This window comes from Balaenoptera ricei, chromosome 4 (assembly GCF_028023285.1).
Source record: "Balaenoptera ricei isolate mBalRic1 chromosome 4, mBalRic1.hap2, whole genome shotgun sequence".
In the NCBI taxonomy this organism is placed as follows: domain Eukaryota; kingdom Metazoa; phylum Chordata; class Mammalia; order Artiodactyla; family Balaenopteridae; genus Balaenoptera; species Balaenoptera ricei.
This window is the reverse complement of record NC_082642.1, coordinates 115,105,256-115,128,689: the sequence shown is the minus strand read 5'-3', so window position 1 is coordinate 115,128,689 and position 23,434 is coordinate 115,105,256. Positions and strand designations below refer to the sequence as shown.

Here is a 23,434-nt window from a genome sequence, read left to right as displayed (position 1 = left end):
CCCCTTTTCTTCTGGCTGGAAGGCTTGTTAGGGTTTGTGAGAGGAGGCTCAGGACCTGGAGTTTGAGAGGGGACCAGGGATGTGACCTGAGTATGACAGATGGTAGCTTCTTGTATTGCGATGCTCTTTTGGCCACACGTGATCTGGGGCTTGATTACCAACTGTAATCCTGCCTGATACAGATAACACTGAGGGAAACTTCTGGCTGAGTGTTTATGGAACCGGCTGTGTCTGGGACTGAGCTGAGTTCCCTCTTTCTGGGGTCACCTTCAGAGATTAGGCCTGTGGGGCAGGAGTCCTTTGTGGAGGTTCCAAGATAAGAACTCTGGGGACACACGGTGGTGGCCTGTGCTCCTAGCCCCGCCCCGGCATGTTCGGTGGTACTGGAGGCAAGCCTGCTTCAGGCTGGGGACCCCAGTCTGGGATGGTTGCTGGGAGGGGAGTGGCCTCCAGCCTTCTTTGAAGGGAGAGGGTTAGTCTACATGCCATAAATTACAGATATTCCTCCTTCACCTCCACACAGGTGACCTCACAGGAGCAGAGCTGTTATTTCCATCCTGTCCGTTCCTAGCTGCTCCCTCCCTGGTGCCCAGCCTCACCTAGCATTCTGGTAGGGAGATGGAGCAGGGAGGTTCAGCCTCTGATTTTGCATCAAACTGGCTGTGAGGTCATGGAAAGAGGAACCACGCAAGCTGTGTGCGTGGGAATTGCTCCCTGCTGTACAGCCCTCATGGGCTAGGTCTGCTCAGGAGGATGGCCGCAGACCCAGAGAGAAAAGGGTTTTGAAGTTGACCAGCATCCCCATCTTCTCCATGCCACCTGGCTGCAGAGCACCGTGGACAGAGTAGCTTCCTGGAATTGGGATTTACGTCAAACTTGTATATAAGAGCACCTAGAAATGTTACTTTCATAGTTAAAGACAAGCAGACTTAGGAAAGAAACTTCTGTAGAACACATTGTGACATGTCCGTCATAGGAGGTCTGTGGGTACAGACTCAAGGAGGGCCTGTTGGACGATTGCCCCCCAGCCCCCATCAGTACCATCTGTGAAACCCTGGATCTTCTTGTTTTTGTAACAAAGTAGACACTGATTATGCATGACTCTTTAATATTTGGGAGCTGAAAGTCTCAAAACATAAAAAAAGTGTTTTTAAAAAGTTTAAGGTATAAAAACATCAAGCAAATAGATGAACTAAACAAATTCTAAATAAAAAAGGGAAGTTTACATGTGTAGGAATGTGTATCCTGTCTCTCCTTAACCTGACAGGACCAACTCCTGGCTCCTTTCGTAGTTCCTGTATTCCTGTGTTCTCTACGTTTAAATATTCTACAGCATTTGTGCAATTTTGCTACCGATTAATTTCCTGAGAGCCTTACGGTCTGAAGTTCATCTGGTCTGCTGATTTCATGGTTCTTAGAGAAACGGTTTTTTCCTCATACTTCCATCATGAGGGCCCTGCAAGGACAGTCTCAACAGCCTTCTCCTCTGTAGTTTTGTCTCCAAGAGGAGAAGAACATGATCTGTTTTGTCATTTCTCCAGGCCTGGCTGAGTGGTGGTGAGAGCTTGGAGTTGGATGGACCAGACCATTTTTTTTTAATTAATTTTTATTGGAGTATAGTTGATTTACAATGTTGTGTTAGTTTCAGGTGTACAGCAAAGTGAATCAGTTATACATAGACATATATCCACTCTTTTTTAGATTCTTTTCCCATATAGGTCATTACAGAGTATTGAGTAGAGTTCCCTGTGCTGTACAGTAGGTTCTTATTAGTTATCTATTTTATATGTAGTAGTGTGTATATGTCAATCCCAATCTCCCAATTTATCCCTTCCCTGCCCCGCTCCCCCTTGGTAACCATAAGTTTGTTTTCTACAGCTGTGACTCTTTTTCTGTGTTATAAATAGGTTCATTTGTACCACTTTTTTAGATTCCACATATAAGTGATATCATATGATATTTTTGTCTTTCTCTGTCTGACTTACTTCACTCAGTATGACAATCTCTAGGTCCATCATGTTGCTGCAAATAGCATCATTTCATTCTTTTCTATGGCTGAGTAATATTCCATTTTGTGTGTGTGTGTGTGTGTGTGTGTGTGTGTGTGTGTGTGTGTGTGTGTGTACCATGTTGTCTTTATCCATTCCTCCATTGATGGTTGCTTCCATGTCCTGGCGATTGTAAATAGTGCTGCAGTTAACACTGGGGTACGTGCATCTTTTTGAATTTTGATTTTCTTCGGATATATGCCCAGGAGTGGGATTGCTGGATCATATGGTAGCTCTGTTTTTAGTTTTTTAAGGAACGTCCATACTGTTCTCCATAGTGGCTGCACCAATTTATATTCCCACCAACAGTGTAGGAGGCTTTCCTTTCCTCCACACCCTCTCCAACATTTATTGTTTGTAGATGTTTTGATGATGGCCATTCTGACCGGTGTGAGGTGATACCTCATTGTAGTTTTGATTGGCATTTCTCTAATAATTAGCAACGTTGAGCATCTTTTCACGGGCCTCTTGGCCATCTGCATGTCTTCTTTGGAGAAATGTCTATTTAGATCTTCTGCTCATTTGATTGGGTTGTTTGTTTTTTCGATATTGAGATGCATGAGCTGTTTATTTTGGAGATTAATCCCTTGTCGGTCGCTTCATTTGCAAATATTTTCTCCCATTCTGTGGGTTGTCTTTTGTTTTGTTTACGGTTTCCTTTGCTGTGCAAAAGCTTTTAAGTTTAATTAGGTCCCATTTGTTTATTTTTGTTTTTATTTTCATTACTCTAGGAGGTGGATCAAAACAAGATCTTCCTGTGATTTGTGTCAGAGAATGTTCTGCCTATGTTTTCCTCTAAGAGTTTTACAGTATCTGGTCTTACACTTAGGTCTTTAATCCATTTTGAGCTTATTTTTGTGTATGGTGGTAGAGAATGTTCTGATTTCATTGTTTCACATGTAGCTGTCCAGTTTTCCCAGCACCACTTATTTAAGAGGCTGTCTTTTCTCCATTGTCTATTGTTGCCTCCTTTGTCATAGATTAGGTGACCATAGGTGCGTGGGTTTATCTCTGGACTTTCTATCCTGTTCCGCTGACCTATATTTCTTTTTTTGTGCCAGTACCATACTGTTTTGATTACTGTAACTTTGTAGTATAGTTTGAAGTCACGGAGCCTGATACCTCCAGCTCCGTTTTTCTTTCTCAAGATTGCTCTGGCTATTCGGGGTCTTTTGTGTTTTCATACAAATTGTAAAATTTTTTGTTCTAATTCTGTGGAAAATGCTATTGATAATTTGATAAGGATTGTGTTGAATCTGTAGATTGCTTTGGGTGGTATAGTCATTTTCACATTATTGATTCTTCCAGTCCAAGGACATGGTTTATCTCTCCATCTGTTTGTGTCATCTTTGATTTCTTTCATCAGTGTCTTATAGTTTTCTGAGTACAGGTTTTTTGCCTCCTTAGGTAGGTTTATTCCTAGGTATTATATTCTTTTCTTTTGCAATGGTAAATGGGATTGTTTCCTTAATTTCTCTTTTGGATCTTTCATTGTTACTGTATAGGAATGCAAGAGATTTCTGTGTGGTAATTTTATATGCTGCAACTTTACCAAATTTATTGATGAGTCTAGTAGTTTTCTGGTAGCGTCTTTAGGATTTTCTACGTATAGTATCACATCATCTGCAAACAGTGACAGTTTTACTTCTTCTTTCCAATTTGGATTCCTTTTATCTCTTTTTCTTCTCTGATTGCTGTGGCCAGGACTTCCAAAACTATGTTGAATAAAAGTGGTGAGAGTGGACATCCTTGTCTTGATCCTGGTCTTAGAGGAAATGATTTCAGTTTTTCACCATTAAGAATGATGTTTGCTGTGGGTTTGTCATGTATGGTTTGTATTATGTTGAGGGCCAGGCCACGTTGGCTGAGAGCTGAACAGTAGATAATCCACTGGCCTAGGCTGATTCCGGCCAGCCACAGGAAGTCCCACTTCATGTCCTACTTTAAAGCTCTTTGCCAGGAACACACAGTAAACTTTTCATTTGTATTGGCTAAGCTCCAAGAACCAGTACCTGTTTGGGGAATTGAAGTGAGCACGGGCAGGTACAAGGAAGCTGCACTTTGCCAACCAGATTCTATAATGTCTGTCTCCAAACTTATAAGACGCAGCAATAACCCAGAGATGGAATCCCAGGGGAATGGGTAATGCTGATGGAAAATACATACACATCTAATATGAAACACACTTGTATCAATATTAACATGCAGAATCCTATATTGAGGGGTATTTTTGTAGTCCAAAGGTCTGGACTCAATCCTAGTTTTACCTCTTTGGAGTATGACTTTGAAATGTCACCTAACAGGTTTTTGAATCTTTCTTCATTTGTAAAATGGGAATATCAGGCTTACTTATCTCAGTGGGTGGTTATGAGAATCAAATGAGGGGATGTATGTGAACTGATATGCCTTAATAGTTGCTAATGATGATATACTTCCTATGGAATGTTATTTCTTGAATTTTATATCTTTCTAATACATCCCTAGACCTGTAAGTTACAACTGGTTCTTTTTCTACTTGTGCAACAAGTGAAATCTTGTATTGGGTTCCTCAAAGTATGAATGGGTTCTTGGAATCACCCAGTTTTGTAAAAGATGGCTCAATCTCTCTCTTGTCATTTGCCCAACAGTGTGCCATGTAAAAAATGTGTGGTGGTTGGTAATGGAGGAGTTTTGAAGAATAAGACGTTAGGAGAAAAAATTGACTCCTATGATGTAATAATAAGGTAAATATATCTTCTATTTGCTAACCTGGAATTGTTTCAAAAGAATCTAGTTTCCTGCTTTAGTACCGCTGCGTTTTAAAAGGAAGTAGAGTTGCTGTAGTATGTTTAAGTACATTACACATTACTCGAGTTGTTGGCTGGAGTAGGCCTAGATTTCAGGTCATTTATTTAGCACATATTTATGAAATCCCCTTAGTATGCCAGGCACAGTTCTAGCTCTAGTTCTAGCACAGTTCTAGGGGGATATAGCAGGGAAAAAGAATAATGTTCTTGCTCCCCGAGGAGCTTACATTCTAACGAGGGGAAGAAAACAGTAATTAAATACAGAAATGTAGTAATAAATGCCGTGCAAACAACTAAAACATGTGTGATAGAGAATGACTGAGTGGCTATTTTTGAATTGATGACTGTTTTGAAGGGGCGACATCTAAACTGGACCTAAGACCACACAGTACCGGCCATATGAAGACTAGGGAATACAGACAGAGAGGATGTTTACTGCAGGTCTTCAGGAGGGTATGATGCTAGGTTTAAGAGCAGCAGCAAGAAAACCAGTGAGGTTGGAGGGCAGCAGGCTGGGGGGGTGGTGCAATTGGCAGCTGAAGAGGTAGGTAAGGAGCAGGCTATGTAGGACTTTGTAAACTGCGATTAGAGCTTGCGTTTTATTTTAAGTATAACAGAAAACTTTTGAAAATTGTTAAACAAGAGAGCAACTCTATCTGGTTATGTCTTTAAAATACCCTGGTGATGGCATGGACAATGAAACAGGAAGGACAAGCTGTGGAAATGAAGAGGCCAGTTAGGTTGCTGCATTTGGGTAGAGAATGGTGGCTTGCAACAGGATTGTCATGGCGTGGAAGGAGATAAGGGGCTAGAATGAGGCATGTTTCAGAGGTAGAGTTAGCAGGATGTTCTGATGCATTAGATGTGAGCAGAGATGGGAATAAAGGAATGCAGGATACCTCCTCCTAGGTTTTCAGCGTAAGAGATTGGCTGGATAGTGGTTGAGTTGGGGAGGACCAGGGTAGGAACAGGTTTAGAGGAGAATCAAGGCTACTGTTTGAACATACCAGGTTTGATATGCTTATTAGATTTGCAGTGGATAAGTCAAGTAGGCAGTTAGATAAACAGGTTAACATCTTCATTGTGAACAGCCTGTAAGTTGTACTTAAACCATGGACTGCGTGAGATTTCCCAAGAGACAGAGAAGAGGGCCCAGGACTGAGCTTTGAAGTAGTCAAAACTTAAAGGTTGAGCAAAGAAAAAGGAGTTAAAGAGTTGGAGAGGATCTACCAGTGAGGTAGGAAGAAAGACAGGAAAAGGTGATCACAAAAGCCAAGAGATCACAGTGTTTTAAGACAGAGGGAGGTTTCAAGCATGACAAAGGCTGGTGAGAGGTCATGTAAGATAAGGACAGAGTTCACCATTGGACTGGCAAGCTGAAGCTCACTGTTACTCTTGACAGAAGAAGACTTGGAGGCACAGTGTGGGGGAGAAGCCCAAGTGGAGTGGTTTGAGGAGAGAATGATAGGTAAGAAAGTGGAGAAACCAGTAGAAGCAACTCTTTAGAGAAATTTCACTGTGGAGGTGAGAAATGAGATAGTCGCTGGAGATGATTATGGACTCAAAGGAGATTTTCTATTTTGTTTCCTTTTATAAAGATAGATTCTAAAGCATATTAGTAAACTGATGGAAATGAATAAGGAGGTTGGTGTGGTAACGAGAGAGGGGATGGGGTTCAGAACACCAGTGTCGTTATCTCTGCAGTGGAAGGGAAAGCTGGGTTTGTGGTTACAGCTACCAAGAGTCCTATAGATGTAATGGTGGGGAAATGCGGACATTTCAAGTTCTATTTTCTCATTGAAAGGGTGAAGTCAGGTCATTATCCGGGATAAAGTTTGTGTGTGTTGGGAATGGCTATGAATAGTCTTCTGAAGAGTGGGAAAGCTTCGCGCTGGGCAATGCATTAGGATGACCTGGCAGTGCTAGGGCGTTTTGCTGGGTTACAAGCTGAGGGTTTCTGCATAGAGTGGTCACCTTATTTTCTGTTGATTATTCATTTTGAGGAAGCTGTGAAAATTTATCCACAAAACAATGTTGAAGCACTCACAAATTTCTTTGTAATTGTCTAAAATCTGGTCACCTAGAACCACACCAGGCCCTTGTGGGAAAATGCCATTAAAGACATTATGAAAGTCATTTCAGGTGTTACTAAGGCTGCCTTATATCACACAGTCAGTGGCAAAGGGTCAAACAGTATTTATCTCCTAGGAGACAGTGTTTTGGGAACAATGCATTCCTTTTCATAGCACACCTTCATGGTGTGTGCATAAATAGTATATGTCTAACCTTGGCTTTGAGTATCCACAAACCCAACACTGGATCCTTTGTGGTTCTTTGGTTCATGCCAGAGATAGTCATTCATTTGGTTGTGCTTGGGTATAAATAAAGCAATTTTATGTTGTTACTTTATTTCAGAGCACAACAATTTTGGTGGGTTTTCAAATCACCTTAACTGTGACTCTTGCCTGTTAGTCACTGAGACACACGTCCACCTGCTACATGATTGTGTAACCCTGGGCAAGTAACTTTATCTATATGTACATTGGGGCCCTCATCTACGAACACAAGGGGTTTTGTCTGGATGTTCTCCCAGGTCTCTTTTAGCTGAGTATTCTGTGGTTTTATGTTCCCATTTGTTTCATTTTGTCTTCAGTTTTTCTGGAGGTAAGAATGAATTATCAGTGTCCCCACAGTTAATTTTCAAACACAAATGAATGTTTCTGCCTTTGATCAAGCAGCTGTTTCACGAAAGGGAGTTATTTCCTTGGCTGTTACGTGTGAAAGATTGACGGATTGCCGTGTGGCTTTAGAGCCCTGGCTACACGGCTGACCATGTTTGTCCAGCTCTGAAAGCTCTGAGAACTGTGATGGACATGACCCGTACTGCGCTTGGTCTACATATCTTGTGTGTTTTACTACCCACAGAATGAATAATGGTCCTGTTTTAGGACATGAAGAGGAAGTTGGGAGAAGGACTACCTTCCGACTTTTTTATCCAGAATCTGTTTTTTCAGATCCCAATCACAATGATCCTAATACTACGGTGATTCTCACTGCTTTTAAGCCGCTTGATTTAAAGTGGCTGTGGGAATTGTTGACAGGTGGCAAAATAGTAAGTTGGCAAAGTTGATCTGGCTTCCAATTACCTTCATTTTTTTTTTCATTAAAAAAAAGAGACAACAACAAGTTGTATTTTCTATTTTCTTACTTTATTTCAGAATACTAATGGTTTTTGGAAGAAACCAGCATTAAATCTGATCTATAAACCTTATCAAATCAGAATATTAGATCCTTTCATTATCAGAACAGCAGCTTATGAACTGCTTCATTTCCCGAAAGTGTTTCCCAAAAATCAGGTATGTATTTTCCTTTGTACAGTTTCAAACTAAAGACCTCACTGGGGTGGGATAGAGGGTCCTTGGGGCTCTTGGAAACTGGATGAGAACCACGACTCGTGAGGTGGCTTCACTCATGTCTGGGTTAGTGAAATCACGTATCTTTGGATTTTAGCTTTATGTTTTTCAGGTTGCAAGGAAAAGAACCTTAAGTGGGGTGGGGGGGGGGTTTCTGCCATTAATTAATTAATTAATTAATTATTTTTGGCTGCTGGGTCTTTGTTGCTGCCCACGGGCTTTCTCTGGTTGCGGCGAGCGGTGGTTACCCCTCCTTGAGGTGCGTGGGCTTCTCATCGCGGTGGCTCCTCTTTGTTGCGGAGCACGGGCTCTAGGTGCGCGGGCTTCAGTAGTTGTGGCATGTGGGCTCAGTAGTTGTGGCGCACAGGCTTAGTTGATCTGCGGCATGTGGGATCTTCCTGAACCAGGGCTCGAACCCGTGTCCCCTGCATTGGCAGGTGGATTCTTAACCATTGCGCCACCAGGGAAGTCCTGGCAGGCAGATTCTTAACCACTGCACCACCAGAGAAGTCCCTTTTCTGCCCTTTTGGAGCCTTTCTGGGGTCTCCCTCTGCACGTCCAAGTGGCTCATCTCTCGTGACCTCCGCTTCAGTGCTCTGTAGGGAGGAGAGTCTTGATGGGGGTGCTAATGGGCAGGCTGTGTGCAGAGTAGCAGGACTGGATTCTTTAATTCTTTTTAATTATTTTTTTTAATTAAAAAAATTTTTGGCTGCCTTAGGTCTTCGCTGCTGCACGTGGGCTTTCTCTAGCTGCAGTGAGCGGGGGCTACTCTTTGTTGCGGTGCGCAGGCTTCTCATTGTGGTGGCTTCTCTTGTTGTGGAGCACGGGCTCTAGGCATGTGGGCTTCAGTTGTTGCGGCACGCGGACTCTAGGGTCCATGGGCTCAGTAGCTGTGGCACGTGGGCTCTAGAGTGCAGGCTCAGTAGTTGTGGCACACGGGCTTAGTTGCTCTGCAGCATGTGGGATCCTCTCGGACCAGGGCTTGAACCCATGTACCCTGCATTAGCAGGTGGATTCTTAACCACTGCGCCACCAGGGAAGTCCCTAATTCTTTTTAATTATAAGGAATCTCATTGACTCTGACTCTTGCAGCCCTGTTTGTCTACATTCCCTAGGGAAAAAATACTCTTTAGACCCATACAGTGGCAGGCTGTGTTTTTCACTTGAAGTTTGAGTAACTGTGTAATGTGCTATCTCAGCTGAAATGAGGCTTTCCCTTTTGTAATTGGGTAAAATCCAAAGAAATAAACGCATATTTTGTATCTTTTCTTCAGCATGATAAAGAAATTCTAAAATATTACATGCTTAAAATCAAACAGCTTTTACAAAGGAGTATTTTTTAAAAAAGGAAATCATCCTTCTTTTCTCTTCTCTCCGTAACTCAGATTATCTCCCAAGCTTTATTGCCTTTTATATCCTTCTAGACTCTTGTCTATGCGTTTACAAACACAAGTACTTTTTTTTTTTAAGTTAATTTTTATTGGAGTATAGTTGCTTTACAATGTGTTAGTTTCTGCTGTACAGCAAAGTGAATCAGTTATACCTATACATATATTCCCTCCTTTTTTGATTCTCTTCCCATTTAGGTCACCACAGAGCACTGAGTAGAGTCCCCTGTGCTATACAGTAGGTTCTCATTAGTTATCTATTTTATACATAATAATTATATATGTCAATCCCAATGTCCCACTTCATCCCATCCCCCCTTCCCCCCTTGGTATCCATGTTTGTTCTCTACATCTGTGTCTCTATTTCTGCTTTGGGAGTAAGTTCATCTATACCATTTTTCTAGATTCCACATATAAGCTATAGTATACGATATTTGCTTTTCTCTTTCTGACTTAACTTCCCTCTGTATGACAGTCTCTAGGTCCAGCCATGTCTCTGCAAATAGCACTAGTTCGTTCCTTTTTATGGCCGAGTAATATTCCACTGTATATATGTACCACATCGTCTTTATCCATTCCTCTATTGATGGGCATTTAGGTTGCTTCCATGTCCTGGCTATTGTAAATAGTGCTGCAATGAACATTGGGGTGCATGTATTTTTTTGAATTATGGTTTTCTCCAGGTGTATGCCCAGGAGTGGGATTGGCAGTTCATATGGTAGTTCTATTTTTAGTTTTTTAAGGAACCTCCACACTGTTCTCCATAGTGGCTGTATCAATTTACATTCCCACCTACAGTGCAAGAGGTTTCCCTTTTCTCCACATCCTCTCCAGCATTTATTGTTTGCATAGACTCTTGTCTATTCATTTAGAAACACAAGCACTTTTTGTTTGTTCAGTATAATTGTGATTATACTATAGATACTGTTCTGCTATTTCCCCTCTCCATTTAATTAACCCTTCCCCTCTTTATAGACCCTTAGTTTTATGTCCAGCTTTTTTCCTCTATAGGTAATGTAGAAATGCATGTACTTATAGAGATTTTCTGCACACTTGTGTGATTTCTGTAGGAAGGACATCTGGAAGTGGAATTCCCAAGTCAAAAAGCATAAATAGTTTAAATTTAAACCCTATTTCGTAGTAATTTTGAGGGGAAAGGACAGCTTCTGAATGTATATTTTGTGACTTTTCAGCTCTTACTTTACTATGTGAAGTAAGATCAGATTTGTTCCTTGATTTTTGTCTTAGGTGGTGCACAGGAAGACCCTGGTCTTACTTAGAGATGATCCTAGAACTAGTTGTAAGTAGACTGAAGTTCTAGTAGGACACAGTGTCCCAGAAGCCAAGGGAGGGACACAGCTGTATTTAGAGAGTTCAGCTATGTCAGATGTGGTCCTGGAAACATGGAGGTCATATTGATATGGACAAGGATAAGAGAAAGAAAGCCTGACTGAACTGCGTTAAAGAGAGAGAACATGGGACACGAGAGAGCGGAGGCAAATCTTTAATGGAGTTTTGCTAGAAAAGAAAGCAGAGAAATGGTTGGAAGATATAGGCTCAAGGTTTTTTTTATTTTAAAGAAAGATAGATGATATGTTTGTGTGCTGAAGGGGATGATTCAATAGAGGGAAATATTGATGATGAAGAGAGAAAGGGGATACTTGTGAAAGCGAAATTGTTGAGAAAAGAAATGTGATAAAATAGAGTGCACGAGTGGAGAGGCTGGCCGTAGGTAGGAACAGGGACATATCATCCACATAGGAGTGAGCACTGAAAACATGGGTAAAGACGAAGGTAGATTTGGAATTGGGAAGATGATGTAGCTCTTGTCTGATCGATTCTGTTTTCTAAGAAAAATAAGGGTTAAACTGACAAAGTAGGAAGGAGGGTAGAGCTGTTGGATAGAAAGGTATGAAATTGTCATCTTGGAGAGTAGGAATGGAAACTTACTAGGGGAGTGAAATGTAAAATGGATGGCTAGTGGGAAGCAGCCGCATAGCACAGGGAGATCAGCTCGGTGCTTTGTGACCACCTACAGTGGTGGGATAGGGAGGGTGGGAGGGAGACGCAAGAGGGAGGAGATATGGGGATATATGTATGCATATAGCTGATTCACTCTGTTATACAGCAGAAACTAACACAACATTGTAAAGCAATTATACTCTAATAAAGATGTTAAAAAAAAAAAGGCTGTTAGGCTTTCAAACAAATTTGCTTCCTAGAGTTTATCTGATTTTACTGTGCTGCTTTGATTTTTTTCTTTTTCTCAAAATCATAATTAATCATATGTAATTTACATGGGATCTGTAAGAAACATTTAATCAAAAGAAAATCTCCTTGAATTTTTGTATTAGTAAATTTAAGATATATCTTGTTTTTGCCTCTGAAGGCCATCCAACGAGAATGAAAACTTTGAATGCCAAGACCCTTCTGCCAAACATCTACTATAGTGTTTTTCAGGATATGTGTACATGTGAAGGGGGTGCTTGGTTTCTTTCTTTTTAGTTAAAATTTAGTTAAAATTATAATCGATTTAAAAACAAAATTGAGATTGTGACTTTAATCTGTATATACATCTAGAATCTTTATTTTTCTAGTCAGATCATTACCATGGCCATTTGTGATTGAAGTTACTTGATTAAAGCCGTCTTTCCCTAGAGCTAAATTATCAGCATTATAAAATAGAACCATTTTAAAGCTAAGTTATTTGAAGCCTTTTAGCATGATCTTATCCGTTAGTGAATTAAGCTGTCCTTACGTTTCACACATGGGTTTAACATTCTCAGGCTTTGCTTTTTCCACAAGTTGCTTGACTCAGTGTGTTTTTTAAAAACAAGGCAGCAGAATCCTTTTCCTTAAAGGCTTCATTTGATAGCTGTCTTCTGGACTAGTACTGCAGTTAAGTTTTACCTGAGAGACTTTCTAAGATTTCAAGCAACACTTTATATTCAGAGTTAGGATATTAACTGTTTGGGGCTTGAGCCTTAGGGCATGACAAGAATTTAACTGAAGTATTTCTGTCCTGATTAAATGTTCAGAAGATGCTATTTTATAAGATTAGGTCACCCAAATGTTTTGGAAACAGGTACCTTGTTTGGATTTTTTCCCTAAATTTTCATTTCCTCCCCCAGAAACCCAAACACCCAACAACAGGAATTATTGCCATTACATTGGCATTTCACATATGTCATGAAGTTCACCTTGCTGGTTTTAAGTACAACTTTTCTGACCTCAAGAGTCCTTTGCACTACTTTGGGAATGCCACCATGTCTTTGATGAATAAGGTAATATATATATATATATATATATACCCTTTGGTATAATCTTTGATCTTTAGAGTTGGAAAGCTTATATTCTCCCTTTTCACCCTGTCATTTTACTGAGGGAACAGGTTTCGAGGGGTTGATGGCTTGATAAGGGTTTACAGAGATAGCACGTGCTGAAATTAGGACTCAGGTGCAGAGTTCTTACTACAGCCGCAGTTCCCAATCTGTTGGCTTCAGACCCTTGGGAGAAACTCATCAAACCTATATAGGGACCAAGCCTTACCCTAGATACTGTATCATATTTGCACTATTTGAATATATAGAAACGTGCTGTTTGAGATATTTCAAATTCACCTAAAAGCATGGCCATATTCATACGAATTATTTTCAGGTAGTTTTTCAGTTAAGTCGATGAGAAGGTCCGTAACATTTTAACCTCATGAAAGAATCTTCATGGTCAGAAAAGTTGTAAACCTTTATACTAGATCATTCTTCACTTGAATGGGGATTAATGGTGGTGGATTTGATCCTTAAGATTTTTTACTTTAATTGATTAAATGGGAAGGAATTTCCTATTTTCCTAATTATAACTTAGATTAGTGGCACAGTGATAGGATTAAAATGTTACCTGTACATTTTAAATATTGAACTGTGAATGATTTGCTGTCAAGTAAATGGATATATCCCATGACATGAAACCAGTCCCCTTAAATCTTCATCCCTAAATACTATATAAGCTGAAAAAGTGGTATTATTCAGGTTAGAGCTTAACACTTTCAAATTCTGGTTTCTAGATTTATACCATAATTCAGTAGAGTAGAAGATGATGTGAGGGAGCCTCTTACTTATGTGATGGTTTAAGTGGAAAGAGTGGGCAAGCTCTGGCGTAAGAATGAGCAATGAAAAAGAAATGAGAAAGATAAGTTAAAAGTCCATGCCACTTGTTACTTGAGTTTTTAATTAAGCTTTTTAGATACAGCATATTCTGTTGCTGCTGTTGTTAACATCTTGAGATTGGGATAGATGGTGATTTTATTTTTCTTCTTTAGAATGCGTATCACAATGTGACTGCAGAGCAGCTCTTTTTGAAGGACATTATAGAAAAAAACTTTGTGATCGACTTGACTCAAGATTGACCCTACAGACTCAGAAGATGATGCTAACAGTATTAGTTTTATTTTTACACTGCAATTTTTTAGTTTATTTTTAAATATGTTGGATGTACTTGTCAAGAAATTATGTATATTAAGTCTGTTGCTGCCTGGTGCTTCATAACCACCAGCTTAATTTCTGTGAACATATTTAATTTATGGAAACCAAGACATGCTAAGATATCAGGGAGAGTGAATTTTTCATTGCATTGTTTTAAAAATAAGCTAGTTTTCTGATGTGTTTTTAAAGTATCTTTTTATAGTTACTTCATCTTAGACTTTTGAAGGGATGTGACTTGCTAATAAGTAAGGGGATTTAGTTTACCACAGCAGATTTTGAATGTAACGTGACATTTTGAGAGGCTTATCTGGCTCCTGTAAATTGGTGGGGAGCTGGCATGTGGCGGTGCCTTGAATGCGGCATACTGGAACCACTTCAGGCCTCTGTATCTCTCTCTCTGGATGATTGTTTGGTTCCTTTTTGTTCTACCTGAGCAACCTGACTGGAATCTTAAACCAGACCCTAAGCGTGGATGATTGATTAGGGAAATCTAAGATCATACTGGCTTAATTAAGCATTTTTTTCCTACAGTTAAGTTAAACCATGATTATGATGAGTAGTTTGGTAGAATGAAGATGTTTTTTAAGAAGTCGACAGAAATAGGATAAATATGAAACTCTGGATAAGTAAATAACCAAAGAAAGAATGCAATTCCTAAAGTCTGGTCACTGCATTATTTTAAAGAAATAAAGTTTATACAAAGAAGCTGAACTAGGCAAGCTCAAGAAGGAGAACATTCTTTAAACGTTTTTTGCCTGGCTTAATTTATTCATTAAAATTTCGAAGTTTATTGGAAGTAAATTAGGAAAGAAAGACAAGACATGAATGAGTAAACCTTTAAGAAGAGTCAAGCTTTTTCTGGATTTAAATGGCATTTTTTTCATGAAAAACCAATTGTCCACATGATTCAATCGCATCTTCAAATGGAAAGAAGCTTACCTGGGGTGCACCAGAGAAGAGTGTTGTGGGATGCAAACAAACAAACAAGCCAGTTGGACAAAAGTGGTGAGCTAGTCGTCTCCCTTTTCATTTTAATGTCTGTCTGACTGTAACCAAAGGCTATGGGGAGGGAGGGAGGGGGACAAGGGGTGAAGAGAACAGTGGAGGTTATAAGGCTGGAATCAAAAGCTGTCAGAAGAGGTAGGAGTGGAAGGAACTGGCATCTTTTGAACAATAATATCACTGGGAGACAGTGGTAATAATTATCACTGACAGACAACTAGCCTGCATCTCTAAAGAGTGTATAAATAAATATTAGATCAGAAACAGAAATAAGTGACTGACTGACTGACATACTTGCAAGTGGTGTAAGGGGACAAAACTATTAGCTGATTTAACCCAGACCTAGACAATAAATATGGACTCTGTTCTGTTAACCCCAGCATATGTTTGCACCGTACCAGTCTCGTTTGATTTTGCTCATAACTTCTTTCTTTGAGGTGGAAAAGGCACAGCTGTTCAGTGTGATCTTTCCCTCATACCACACAGCCATAGGCTGCAGCTGGGCTGCTGAGTTGTTTGTTTGTTTGGTGTAAAGTAATTCGGGCTTCAGAAAGGATGGCACTGGCTACAGAAAAAGTCAATGTCAAAAACCAATGGTAGGGACCTCTTCCCTGGTGGTGCAGTGCTTAAGAATCCGCCTGCCAATGCAGGACACGGGTTCGAGCCGTGGTCCGGGAAGGATCCCACATGACGTGGAGCAACTAGGCCCATGTGCCACAACTACTGAGCCTGCGCTCTAGAGCCCGTGAGCCACAACTACTGAGCCTGTGCGCCACAACTACTGAAGCCCACGCACCTAGAGTCCGTGCTCCACAACGAGAAGCCACCGCAATGAGAAGCCCGCGCTCCGCAACAAAGAGTAGCCCCTGCTCGCCACAACTGGAGAAAGACCCTGCACAGCAACGAAGACCTAACGCAGCCAAAAATAAATAATTTATCAAAACAAAACAAAAAAACCAAACCCCCAAAACCCCCCAATGGTGACATTTTCAAATGTTACTGTAAGTAAGTACTATAATATTGGCCATAAAAATCTGATCTTAAAATTGAGGGATCTGGCATTTTGCATGGTATGAGAAAGGTTACAAACCTCAAGGTTGTTTTATTTAAGCAAAAAACAAAACAAACAAAAAACCCTGAACAAGACATATATATACAATTTATTAAAAACATGAACACATTAAAATCTCACTATTATTTATACAATCTAAATTCTAGCAACATATACAAATACTGAGTGACTACAGTACATGCCGAGGTAAGAAAAGTACATTCTGGGAGAATATCACTGACACTCAAGCCATTTTTATTTCCAATACGTATTTCAATACATGTTTTGTTTCTACCTTTCCCAGTGCCAAAAAAGAAGAGGAGATGAGAAGAAACTAGTCACAAGTTGGATTAAATGAGAATTGGTGCCACAGTTGACCTAAAAGTATCCAACTCTTCCTTAGATTTTGCAGTTTAGGGACTTCAAGTTCAGAACTGAAAGGCAGAGCCAGTAGGTAATTTTTTTTTTTTTTTTAATAAGCAGAGCTTCATTGATTTCTCTTAAGAGGGGCTGAAAAGCTTTTATTGTCCCACCTAATCTATTCATTCTTTCGAATTGTATTATCTGACATGGTGTTTCTGTAACCCTCTTGCTCTCCAGGTAACAATGTGGAGCCCAGGGAAAGAAGTTCAAGCTTTATCACATTCCATAGAATTACAGCCACATTCATATTTAAACGAGCTCATTTTCTGTTCCCTCCAGGGCGGGGGGGGGGGGGGGGTGGGGGGGTGGGGAGAGAATGGGGGGGCAAGTGTATACATAACATCCTAATTTCAGTTACTGTATAAATCCTCTGCTCGAACCATTTCAACAGCGAATAAACCCATTGTTCAATACAAAGTGCAAACAGTGACACGTGAACTTAAATAACTGGGCTAGACCCTGCATACGCAATAGGATCTATTTAGATTTACAGCTTTCAATAAAATATAAATCAGCATTCACAATATCTTTCCTTTAACTGCCGGTTCCCAAGATCAAGTAACAGCGAAGCCAGTGTAATTTTATGAAACCTTAAGGGCCACATTTCCTGCACCACTGTCTGATTCTACTTTTATAACTGCATTAACAGGAAAGAATTTAATCCAATAAGCCACAGTGAGTTAAGTCTTTTACATGTTTCAAGCAAAGAATAAAAATTCCAAGGGAATTTTGTAAAAAATGGTTACTTTCACATTTTCAGTTGTTACTTGATTGTCTCCAAAGCTGTATATATAGCAGACATAGTAACATTAGAAAAAAAAAAACAACCCAAAACAAAACTCTAATATGAAAACATACGAATTAAAAGAAAAAGTACAAACCAGTACAACCCTTTGTATCAGGCTCAGCTCTTCATTTGGAAAGTAAAATATATAATAGTAGTAAAAACTAGGTATTTTATAAAAATTATTGGTAGTTCAAACAGCACAGTGGCAATATATGAATCAAGTCTTAAAACATGCATTATTTAAGAAAACATTTGCTTCTCAAAAAAAAAAGTTCTATGGGAAAACAATCAGGTACACACAAACAAAAATAGCAAGCATCTTTGGAAAAATGAAAGTTACTGAAATCATTTCTCTTAAAGCTTCAAACAGGCATATGATTTGCGAAAAAGTATATTTTTGTATACTAAGGACGAATAAAAAAATAAAGCAATTGGTTTACTCTCTTCCCACCTGAAAGGGGATGACTGCATTAATACATGTGCTTTACACATTCATAGGTTTTAATAAAAGTTCAACATCTGTGCTTTTTGTTTCAGATATTTTGAAACAAAACGTGTATTGGTTTTACAGTGAATAAAATTATGCCTCAAAAGTCTGTTGGAAAAAGGAAAAGCCACTGAAAATAAGACCAACAAAATCATACAACTAGAAGGCAGGGAGGCTGTAGAAATAGGCAGTTCTGTTTTGAAGCAACGTTTTACAATACTGATAGACTCATGGAAGCAAGCGAAATGAACACTGTACATCATTAGTCAAATTTAGCATATTCTGCCATCATCTGGTGGCACAGGCTAAAAGAAATGACTAGAACCTGATGGGGAAGTATATTTCAATATTAAGTCTGCAAACTAAGGTTTATATTGACTGATAGAAGAGGGGATGTCAAGTTTTATATATTTTAATCATACGGTCAGCTTCTCATATCATCTTACCAGTCTAAAGACTTTTAAAGATGGTTTCCACACTAACGCTAATAAACTGCACATGGTTTCTATTTCAGTCATTTAAACTAGTTCTGGGCAAATGGTGACAAAGAAGTTGCCCAGAGGTATCAAAAACAAGACAGGAATTTTCCCTTGCTAGGATGCTGAAACATTTGTTCCCTAGGTATGATAAAAAGGACTGCACCCCCTACCACATAGATGGCATAATCACACAGAGCTGAAGAATACATGCTGGGTTTACATTTCTTACAGTAGTTTACTGTGGAAAACAAGTATTTCTTTATTCGACTAAAAACAAGAGATTACCTTGAGAGTCAAAGAATAATCTGTATACATAAAACCAAAGAGGACAAATTCGGTTACTTTTTTTGGCGGCGGGGGTGGGTGGGTAATTTATATGACTCCCAAGGAGTCATGATTTTGCCTTTCACCGTGATAAATATAAGTGGGTATTGTTTAGTGTTCACTTTTAGAAACCCTCAACTTTTCACAACTCTCCTAGGAAAAATTCCATTGCAAGTAAAGTTCGGGGCGGAGAATCTCCTTTACAGCTTTTTTAATTTGTAAAGTTTTTCCTGTTTTCACATGGAAACCTTAGGGGATCTGAAATAATGAGGTTGATAAAGCAAGCATCACCCACTGAAAAAACTCAAGCATTTATAAACACAAGAACGGGGCTGGCCACCAAGGGCCCCAGGTGGAACAAGCAGGGATGAGGCCAGGTTATGTACTATGAAATGTTAAAGCTCGTTAGAGTGTCAGAAAGTGGAAAATCACTCTGCTCACTGCAGGTCAGTTTCCCAGCTATAGCTCTTCCTAAGGAAAGATGGATAAGTATATATATATGACTGCAATCAAAACAAGGATTATGTCACTATTTTCTAAAAAAATTCAGAAAGCAATATAGGAATAGAAGAGGAAGAAGTCATGATAGTACCCACCTTTCACAAAGAGCAGAATTTCAAGCCATCAGACATTTTATAACAGTACCATGCGTTATTGCCAGAAAGGCTTACAGAGCCATCTCGAGTTCATCAATGTAACTGCAGCACTGGTAATAAATACTCTCAGTGATTTTTAATTTCTTTGAAGTGCATAGTAGGGAGCTTTTTCTGTATAAAATAGTGTTTTACAGTAGTAACAAACAGGATATTTGAAATTTAATAGGCAAGCAGTAACTGTGCTACAGTAACACTTTTAAAGCTAGATGGCAAGATTAGTAGTTTCCTGTACCTCGGTCATCACATTTCCCCCAACCACGTCCGTGACAGATATGTAATACGTTCTATATATTACTACCACTAATACAATTTTAAAAAGGCCATGTGCTTTAAAATGATGCTTTGTGAAAAGCAGCATCACCTTCAAAGGATTTCTTTAAAAACACCACCACCCCTCCCTGCTCCTGACAGCCCCTGTGCGCTCTGTGGCACTTGGTACACCAATTCGTCTGGGGCACTTGGAGTCGGCTTCCCACCTTTCGGCGTATCGTACTGGGCCCGGGCGGAGGAGCAGCTGTCAGTCCTGGAGAGAAGAGTGCTGTATGTTCCCACTAGAGGGGGAGGTTGGTTCCCTGCAGCTTTGAAAGTGGACGCTGAGGGCAGGCCAACCGAAGCTGTGGGGTGCCCGGACATATCCATGACAATTGGGGTTGCGTACTCGGGCCCAGTAACCGGGAGTGGTTCAGCATAGGCATGATAGACTTCCTGCACAGGGGAGCTGTAAGGGTCTAGGTCAGCATAGCCTGCTTCTTTGCCTTCCTCTGGTTTAAAGGTAGATCTCTGATGGAGTGTGCCAACAATTCCTCCCACAAGTGGCTGTGCATACTCTGTGGGTATCGCAAAACACAGACAACAGAAAAGTTATCGCATTAAGGCAGGGATCCTATAATGCAGGGTGGCAGCTGCAGGCTTGCACCAAAAACAAACACCTCTTTATGGCACTTTTGTTATCAACGGAGACTGATGGATCTTCCCGCAAGAACTAACTTCAAAAATTAAAACTAAAGACGTTACCCTGTATCTCATGGTAATAAGTCGATGTGCCAGAAAGCTTCATTCATGGAAGTCTGCATAAAGAGTGTATATGTTCTTCAGATTTATAGACAGTATTTCATTGGAAAATAAATGTTCCATTACTGAAATAATATTCGTCTTGGAAAATAATTTCATAGATTTCTTTTTTCTTTTTCAAACATTAGGAAATGTTTAAAATATATTCTAGGTTAATAGGATAAATACTGTGAGGCCACTGTGTCTTTCCTGCTCTCCTTTTAAAACCCCCAAATGCCCAAGAAAACCAAACGAAATTTCAGGTAAGCAGACAAAATGCCCAAAGTTTTCAGAAATGAGTACCCCAGGGCTTCCCTGGTGGTACAGTGGTTGAGAATCTGCCTGCCAATGCAGGGGACATGGGTTCGAGCCCTGGTCTGGGAAGATCCCACATGCCGCGGAGCAACTGGGCCCGTGAGCCACAATTACTGAGCCTGCGCGTCTGGAGCCTGTGCTCTGCAACAAGAGAGGCCACGACAGTGAGAGGCCTGCGCACCGCAATGAAGAGTGGCCCCCGCTCGCCACAACTAGAGAAAGCCCTCGCACAGAAACGAAGACCCAACACAGCCAAAAATAAAAATAATAAAATAAATAAATTTTGAAAAAAAAAAAAAGAAATGAGTACCCCAGTTTTATGGACAGAACATCTAAGACACAGAAATGACTCTCTCGAGGTCTTTTTAAAAAGTGGCTCTATATTTGGAAACTAGCTCATCTCCTATGCATGAAACAGATGAAAGGCACTGCAAATCTCACGGCACTCTACAGCGCGCGCGGCGGCCTCTCCCTCCCGTGGTGGCAGCGCTAGGTACCTGCAGAGTCAGCCTGCAGCGCCGTGGTGACTTCTCTAGGACTCAGGTGATTCACTTCACTACTGCTGTAGCGAACTGGGGTTTCCTCGTGCTCCACTGATTTGGCAGGAAGAAACTGCTTCATTCCTTTCCACCAACCTTCATTGTGATCGTAAGCAAAAGAGACCATTACACAGAAAGCTATGTTTGAAATGATAACAGTATATGAAGGGAGAAATCCTGTTGCATTTAAGCCATTTCTATGACAAATATTTATACAAACCAGCCTTTGTGTTCAAGGTTTTTTGGTTTCTTTGGTTGTTGTTGTTTTGTTTTGTTGTTGTTCTGGTGGTAAAATACACACAACATAAAATTTCCTATCTTAACCATTTTTTTTTTGGCCGCGCTGCACGGCTTGCAGGATCTCAGTTCCCCGACCGGGGACGGAACCGGGGCCACAGCAGTGAAAGCCTGGAGTCCTAACCACTAGGCCACCAGGGAACGCCCTGAACCATTTTCAATCGAACAGCTCAGTGTTATTAGACACACATTCACATTGTTGTGCAACCCTCCCCACCGTCCATCTCCAGAACTTTCTTCGTCTTGTGAAACTGAAATTCCATACCTATTAAACCATAATTCCTGATTCTTCCCCTCAGCCCCTGGCAAGCACCACTCTACTTTCTGTCTTTATAATTTGGAGTACTCTAAGTACCTTGTATGAATGGAATCATATGCTATTTTTCTTTTTGCGACTGGCTTATTTCATTTAGCATAATCGCCTCAAGATTCATCCACGATGTAGTATATATTGCAGAATTTCCTTCCTTTTTAAGGCTTAATATTCCATTTTATGTGTATAACCACATTTTGCTTATCCATTTATTGGTGGATAGACACTTGGATTGCTTCCATGTTTTAACTATTCTGAATAACGCTGCTATGACATGGGTGTAAAAGTATCTTTTCAAGACTCTGCTTTCAATGCTTTTGGGTATATACCTAGAAGTGGAATTGCTGGTTCATATGGTAATTCTATTTTTAATTTTTTGAGGAACTGACAAAAATTCTGTTTTCCACAGAAGCTGTACTTTTACATTCCCACCAACAGTGCACAAGGGTTCCAGTTTCTCCACATTCTTGCCAACACTTGCTGTTTTCTGTTTCTTCCTATTCTCTATTTTGTTCCTCTCTTCTCTAATCTTTATTATTTCCTTCTTCCCAATAGCTTTGGGTTTAGTTTGTTCTTCTTTTTCTAGTTCCTTAAGTTGTTCAAACTTAATTTTTGCTTTGATAAGACTATCCAGTGGAGGGACTTCCCTGGTGGAGCAGTGGTTGGGAGTCCGCCTGCCAATGCAGGGGACATGGGTTCGAGCCCTGGTCCGGGAAGATCCCACATGTTGCGGAGCAACAAAGTCCGTGCGCCACAACTACTGAGCCTGCAGTCTAGAGCCCGCGAGCCACAACTACTGAGCCCGCATGCCTAGAGCCTGTGCTCACCGCAACTAGAGAAAGCCCGCGCACTGCAACGAAGACCCAACGCAGCCAAAAAATAAATAAATTAATTAATTAAAAAAAAAAAAAAAAAAGACTATCCAGTGCAAAGCAGGACGCGGTAGAAATCTCTATCAAAAGCATATACTGAAGCAAATCACTGCTACTACAGTGCAGCCAGATATAGTTTGTTATAACAGTGGTCTTTAATAAGTTTTAATAAGTTTAAAAAATTTTAAGACCAACCCTGTGGGGGGCGGGGGGACGACGGTGAGAAGTAGCAGCCCACGAGCTGCCCCCATCACTGCTCTTTTCTACCCTCATCACAGTGAACTCTTTTGACTCCTAACAGTCATTCCAGTGGTGAGACTGGGAAGTGGGAGACCCGCCCGCAGAAGGCCCCTGGTGTCACCTGCAGCAACCTGCCACCTGCCACAGAAAGTAGGAATGCGGAAGATGACAACTCATGGCAGAGATAGCAGACTTCACTGACTCGTAAACCGCTGAACTCCACTGCGGTAAATATCCACAGCAGAGTGACACACACATACACACACACTGTGTCACCAGGACCGCAATCCTCTGCTTCTTACCTAGTGTTCACGTACACCACACAGAAAGCTGGTCTCCTCAAGACCGATACATACATGGGACAAACCAGACAAGTTTTCCAAAAGGAAAAGAACAGAGCATGTGTTATGAGAAATTCTTACTTCCCATTTCGTTACTTACAGACTAGAGAGATTTTACAGAAAAGTAAAAATGATCAGAACAGAA

At 40.4% G+C, this 23,434-nt stretch overlaps 2 protein-coding genes across 9 annotated transcripts in view; one reads left to right on the top strand and one right to left on the bottom strand.

The window, feature by feature from the left end:
• ST3GAL6 (ST3 beta-galactoside alpha-2,3-sialyltransferase 6) overlaps window positions 1-14,858 on the top strand; it is a 73,183-nt gene extending 58,325 nt beyond the window's left edge. For 4 of the 5 annotated variants that reach the window (XM_059921314.1, XM_059921312.1, XM_059921311.1 and 1 more), the window contains 5 exons: window positions 4,676-4,771; window positions 7,760-7,946; window positions 8,053-8,190; window positions 12,767-12,919; window positions 13,951-14,858. In XM_059921314.1, the coding sequence (XP_059777297.1) occupies window positions 4,676-4,771; window positions 7,760-7,946; window positions 8,053-8,190; window positions 12,767-12,919; window positions 13,951-14,037 (661 nt within the window). In that variant the 3' untranslated portion in view covers window positions 14,038-14,858. The remainder of the gene's footprint in view (window positions 1-4,675; window positions 4,772-7,759; window positions 7,947-8,052; window positions 8,191-12,766; window positions 12,920-13,950) is intronic. The other variant, XM_059921315.1, reaches the window with a different exon arrangement.
• A 1,546-nt stretch (window positions 14,859-16,404) lies between these two features.
• Window positions 16,405-23,434, bottom strand: part of DCBLD2 (discoidin, CUB and LCCL domain containing 2) — a 93,100-nt gene continuing 86,070 nt past the window's right edge. For all 4 annotated transcript variants that reach the window (XM_059921308.1, XM_059921306.1, XM_059921307.1 and 1 more), the window contains 2 exons: window positions 21,185-21,322; window positions 16,405-20,149 (listed from right to left, as the gene is read on the bottom strand). In XM_059921308.1, the coding sequence (XP_059777291.1) occupies window positions 19,686-20,149; window positions 21,185-21,322 (602 nt within the window). In that variant the 3' untranslated portion in view covers window positions 16,405-19,685. The remainder of the gene's footprint in view (window positions 20,150-21,184; window positions 21,323-23,434) is intronic.